Source organism: Salvelinus alpinus, chromosome 24 (assembly GCF_045679555.1).
Source record: "Salvelinus alpinus chromosome 24, SLU_Salpinus.1, whole genome shotgun sequence".
Classification (NCBI taxonomy): Eukaryota; Metazoa; Chordata; class Actinopteri; order Salmoniformes; family Salmonidae; genus Salvelinus; species Salvelinus alpinus.
Window position 1 is genome coordinate 25,303,745 of NC_092109.1, and position 6,309 is coordinate 25,310,053.

The 6,309-nt window shown below is 43.0% G+C and overlaps 1 protein-coding gene across 2 annotated transcripts in view; it reads left to right on the plus strand.

Annotated features, from left to right (window-relative positions):
- Positions 1 to 6,107, plus strand: part of LOC139552383 (leucine-rich repeat transmembrane neuronal protein 4-like) — a 158,651-nt gene extending 152,544 nt beyond the window's left edge. For both annotated transcript variants that reach the window (XM_071364097.1, XM_071364096.1), the window contains one exon: positions 301 to 6,107. In XM_071364097.1, the coding sequence (XP_071220198.1) occupies positions 301 to 603 (303 nt within the window). In that variant the 3' untranslated portion in view covers positions 604 to 6,107. The remainder of the gene's footprint in view (positions 1 to 300) is intronic.
- Positions 6,108 to 6,309: the final 202 nt, after the last annotated feature.

A 6,309-nucleotide genomic window follows, 5' to 3' on the forward strand; every position in this document is an offset into this window, starting at 1 on the left:
TTAATACCCATTGTTATTGTTTTCTGACAAAATAATCACTGTTTGACAAAAACTTAATTGCAGATATTATTTTAATTATTGATGATTATTTGTTCCCATCTGCTAGTTGGTATCTAGAGGGCTTATCAGAGCAATCAACAGATTGAGATTGACATCTCTAATGTATATTTCTCTCTTTTTTTCTCCCCCTCCTCTCCCTCTCCCACCTACATATAAATTCCCTTAATTACTCACACACATTCTCTCTCCCTCTGCCACTCTCATTCCCTGTCACCCTCCCTCCCTACCTCCTCTACACAGGTCCCGCACCAGATGGGCACGCTGGCGTATTACCGGTACGAGCAGCCTATCGTGGACTACTGCCAGGCCCATCAGCCCCTGCGGCTCAACATGGGCTATGAGGGTCCCCCGCAGGGCCTGGAGGAGCTGGGGCCACGTGAGAGAACCACCATACAGACTGTATCGCTGCCCGCTGTGCCCTCTGCTGCCACAGTGGGGGCCGGGCCCCGCTCACCGCCCTCCATCCTCAGAGCCCCGTCCCAGGTCCCCGGTGGCCCCTTCCCTCCCCAAGAGTGCACCACCACGCTCACCTTTGGACGCTAACAACTGGAGCGAGAGTCTGTCGTTTGAGGTGGGGGGGATGCCACAGATCCACCATGACTCTTGAATAGAGGGCAAGGGCGCAGGGGGGTTCTGTGGGGCCTTTTTCGGCACATTGACATGGGATGGCCACAAGGGGGCAGAGGTAAAAAGAGGAGAACAAAAAGTATCAATTTAAAAACATGGCTAGAGGCCATTGGCATCCGGAATGTGACCATTATGAAGGCTGATGCATCCTGGGAGTTCTGCTATTATCTCTTTTTCTTTTTCCAAACACTTCAAAGTGGACCTGCTACTCCCCTCCTCTTGGCTCCTGGGAAATAGAAACGTGATGCAACGTGCATGACACGTTAAAGCATCGATTTGGTTATAGCTCTGGCCAATGTGGCGACAATGCTGTATGGTGCCTGTTCCAAGGAATGGATCATGGCAGTTCTCTCATGCTGTGTTAGGAGTGAGAAAGGAATGTGCAATAAACTATGTGTCTGGAGGACAAGAAAAGAAAGAGAGCAACATCATGAAACAAAATAATGTTTACCAGAACTCAAAGGCTCGCTCTTTTTCCCATGAAAATTGCCAGTCAGGGGTCATAATGCCATGGAAATCATTATTTCATTAAAAGGAGTAAATTCTCAAAAAAGAAGAATGTTGTCGTGAGAGAAAACAAGTAGATTATTGTATTGTTTCCATACTGTATTGTCAGTATGTTCAACTATGGAAGTCAAGGTCTGAGTTTTATTCATGTGCTCATGTCGTACCAAAGATGTATTATTTTATGTACAATAATAGCATTTGTTTTCTTTATACTTTTGGTTTCTGAAAACATAACTGGTACACATTAAATACATGCATTAGATGGTTTCCCTTTTTATAAATGTACGTCTGCCATCTGCATACAGTATGTACAACCAAACCACATAATAATCTACAGAGGCTGCCGAGTCCTGTGTCTGTAAATGGTTGAGAAAGCCTACTCAGTTATCATTACAAAAATACAATTTCATGGAGTCCGATAGAAAAAATGTAGGAAGCATGTGCAATGGGGTGTCAAGATTTGGCAGCTGGCTCGAGTTGGCCCACCAGATTATACTATCTATGGTCTGACTAATTCATGAGATGTATATCTATTTCATTAAATACTTTTAAATGGAATTGCTGGATGTGAAGTGTTCGGGCAGAATTAAGGTATTTTAAATGCTGATGTTTTGCAATGCTCAATTTGATCAAATTTGGCAAAGCAATGAACAAGGAGGTATGTAGGTCCTTCGAGGGGGTCAACTAAAGGTTGAATCTCTTACCACCTGTAAAGGCCTAACTAATCATTTTATATATTTGATTTCTAAAAACAATGCTTGATTTTCTTGCAACTGGCCTGTTTGTGAGGTGAGCAGCAGGTATGCTGATGGATTGGTGATGCACTGCTCCTGTGCTACCCTCTCCTCTCTACTCCCTTAGAAACACAGCAGACAAAGAGCCCAGTGCCTCACAGGGGGCTTGTTGGGCTGACGGACTGGCACGTTGATGCGTCTTTGACATCCAGATGAACTCATTGACTGTGGTGGACTACCACTGGGGATGGATATTGCCTGTTAATAGCACAGCCCTTTGCCAGCAAGTGTGCCTGACTGTGTTTGAACTCCAACCAGATGAATGTGGACACTGTCTCTGTCGCCCATGAGCACTATTGGACATCCTTTACCGTCAATTGATGGAGTTGATGATGGACTGGATCCTTTGTGGTGGTGGCTTTTCAACGGGCATTCCCCACCCCTCACTCCCCATGTCCAAATCAAACACACACACTGCGGTCATTTTTTTATCTGTCAAGTTCAACACCCTGAGGTCCGTATAATGGAGGAGGGAGCACATCAAGCCACCTATGTACATGGCTCCCCATGAAGGAGAAAGCCTGAGAGGGCAAAGAGAAGGGAGGGCCAGGAGACTGCCGGCCGGGGGGGGGGTGCTTTTTTGTATGTTTCTTGATCGGAAGCAAAAGTGTACATTTTTGAGATGATCAATGATGTCAAGCAATTCTATAAAAAGACTACATCAAAAGGACAAAATCCTTCGGGACTTATTTATCTTGTAAATAGAGAATCTTTAAAAAGGAAAAAGTTACGTATTTTGCTTCTTCTGAAACACAAACTGCTTGTGGCCAGAAGAGGAGCCTTATCCACGAGCCGGAGTGAGGGGGGGAGTCTGTCCAGAAGATGGCTTTGGGAGGGAGATGATGATTCCCACCATATCCTCTCCTCTCCTTGTTTTAATTATAAATATTTTTCTACCTGCTCCCACCTCCCTCCAGCATGTCACTATTCCTGCAAACATTGTCCATCACTGAGGTTATTACTAATGTCTCAAAGTCACACCCCTACCAGAACCACAAATGACAAGGAATTTGGGAGCAAAATCATTAAGATTTGAAGTGTCAAATGTACAAAGGGATAGTATATTATTCAATTCTGGCCTGTAGTAGAGTATTTCAAATAAATCAAATAAATATAATGTATTGGTCACATGCACCCCCCCAAAAAAGTATTGTTCGCATTACAGTGAAATGCTTACAAGCCTATTCCCAATAGTGCGGAATTTTAAAGTCAGACAAATATTTGCTAAATAAAAAAGGAAATAGTAACACAATAAAAACAATAATGAGGCTACAAGGACTACCAGTACCGAGTCAGTGTGCAGGGGTACGAGGTAGTTGAGGTAATACGGTATGTAAAGCGGGTAGGAGTAAAAGTGACTAGGCAATCAGGATATATAATAAACAGAGTAGCCGCTGTTCAGGCCGGTGTTACTATTAATATTTTTTTTTTATTCAACCCCATGTTCTCGTGTATGACTCGTTTTCAGTATGCTTGAGATACAGTATGTTATTTCTACTAAAGTCGTTTTTTTAAAGGGTTTTTGTTGTGCCATGACAACTTTGTTTAATTTAATAATTTACCAACCCCCAAGCAAAAACACACAGATAATGCTCTGATAATTATATCAAGATCTAGAAGAGTTTTGAGATACTGTATGCCCCACATATTACATACAAACTGTTGGTTTACTCAAAATGGTTTCTGACTACATGCTGGTTTTAGTTGACCTTGTAGTAAATGTTGTGCCAATGTCTTTACAAATGGGACATTCCACTCTCAGTTCTAGCAATGTCTTGTCTTGCCTTGCTCTTTAAACCTCCCCTGTCCCCTGCCATCTCCTGGCCTGGATATCATGTCTGCCTTGGGTGACTTTGGTGAACCTTTTTATAATGTTCTATTTCTGTCCGCATGCTGACGATTGGGCGAACCACGTCAAAATATAAGGGTGTGCACTGAACGAGAAACAGATAGTATAGAGCTAGACTATTTCCTGTCTGACATGCCCTAGAACCACAAGCATGTGTTTCCACACACACGCTGGCCACTTTGGTGTCTCTCAAGCAAGCTGTTCACTGACCCCTCTGTAGCCCATCCTCTCCAGAGTAGATGTCTCCAGCCCCATGGGCCCTACAGTCTCCATGCTGTCTTTATGCACATTGCAGAAAGAGATGCTTGTGTTGGACGAGGCTATACTCCAGAGAGAGGCTTCCCTCTTCTATTATGGTAACACATTTACAGACCAATTATCATGATTTAGTTTCCTTGAGCAGTAATCACTCAACAGCAGTCCAACAACGATCAAAACCATATGTAATTGGAAGTTTAAATGGAGTCATGGTGACCACAATTAAATTAGCGGCTAATAAGTCATCGGTTTACCATGATCTACATCCCTGATAAGGCCATTGGAATAAAAAGACCCTGCTCTCTTCCATGAACAAGTCTTTTGTCCCATTTTTCTAATGTCGTACTGTACGGGGCTTTCAGCACAGGGGATGCATGCAACTTGTGCAAGTTTAAGCTGAACTTCAGGAACGTCTGTGCTAGCCCAGCAACGCCGACAGGCTTTGTTTTTTCCTCTGCCTTGTTTGTTTTGGGATCTGTTCCCCCCTCTAACCCAATCCTCTAAGTTTGGGCTCAAATCCCTTTTGGGAACAGATTTAGCTGAAGGGAGGGTGAATGAAGGTCTGAAGTATTGCAAGGAAGCCTTTCATATTTCCGTGTCTATGCTCAGAGGAATGGCTAAATGCAAATCTCTAGGGGAAAGAGGAATGAGGCAAGAGAGTTGGGGGGGAAAGGGAGGGAGGGGGAAAGAGAAAATTCGGGAAAAAAGAACAGAAATGAAGAAAAGCGGTAAGAACAAGAGAATTGTATTGTATTTGGTTAAAACAAAGGTTTCGCATCCCATGCACACCAGGGGATGCTATCCTAACACCTTGGTAGACATGTACAGTACCTCATTAACACATTGAATAAGGCACACAGACACCTGCATCCTCCTAAATCTCCCAAACCCTACTTCCACACCCTGGCTGTATGCAGTCTTATCACACGTGATGCACATGGCTGAGGATGCAGGAGGGTGTAGTGAGCGGTCTCATCATCGTGAACTGCACCCCCCCACAGGGTTCAACATCTGCTGCTGATGTATCGTGGCTTTTGTTGTCTAGGCTCTGTCACTGCTGGTGCACACCAAGTTTATGCTGTCTCAAACCTGGCCCTTACATCTCACCACGGCTCTGGACTCTGCAGCGCCTCACCTCCCTGCCATCAACACAACACATTTCCCCTTCCAGTTCACCTGAAGCCAACCGCAGAGATTCAATGACTTCTAAGTCATTACCTGATAAATACGTTTGAAAATGTAATTCCCAGCCAGATGTGGCTTTGCGTCATTTTCTCATCTTCTCTATTCCCTCCTGAACTGAGGCATTATACAGTTACAGTATAGAGCCCCTATAGGGCCTCTGTAGGGCCCAGAGCATGTGGAGACCTGAGGCATACAGGACAGTAGGAGAAGCTCTTACATCATTAGCTGAAAGTCTTTGCCCTTTGGCATAAGCAATGGTTACAAACCAGGGTCAAGACAATAGGGGTTCTATGCATAACCATTAACCTCTGTCAGAGATATAAACTATTTCGGTCTAACAAGGCATGTTTAAACCACTAATTGGATTTATGTGAACAGAATAAGAAAAGGAACACTAATTTCATATAGAATCAATTTTGCTGCCAGAAGCAATGTAAAGATGTGAACGTGCAGTAAAACGGACAGAAAGCAATATTATCATATTTAATTCCTTACGTGCTCCAAGCTTCTCCACATTCTCCCCTCCCACCAATATCACTTGTTCTTTCCCATGATATTCCATGTGAATTTCTGCTTTTCCCTCTCATCTATCTCCTACTGACGGCATTGATTTCTGTGGGATGTAAATATGAGCTGCATTGTTTATTCTGTAGTTGGTTTGTTGTTGTTTTGGTTTCAATTCTTATTTTCTGTGCTCAGACCTAAGCGGTGTTGTGGAGACCTGGTCCAAACGCAAAATATGGCTTCTCTTTGAGTATATTATTGTCAGAAAATGTTTTGTAAAAATTTTGATGACGAAATCAAAAATAAAGAAATTTAAGGGTTAATATTTGTGATGCCATGTTCCTCTGTGTTGTTATTGTTGTGTAACTCCAAATCATATAACCACCAATTATGATGTCTCAATACCATGTTCTATACAGTACATACAGTTGAAGTCGGAAGTTTACATACACCTTAGCCAAATACATTTGAACTCAGTTTTTCACAATTCCTGACATTTAATCCTAGTAAAAGTTACCTGTCTTA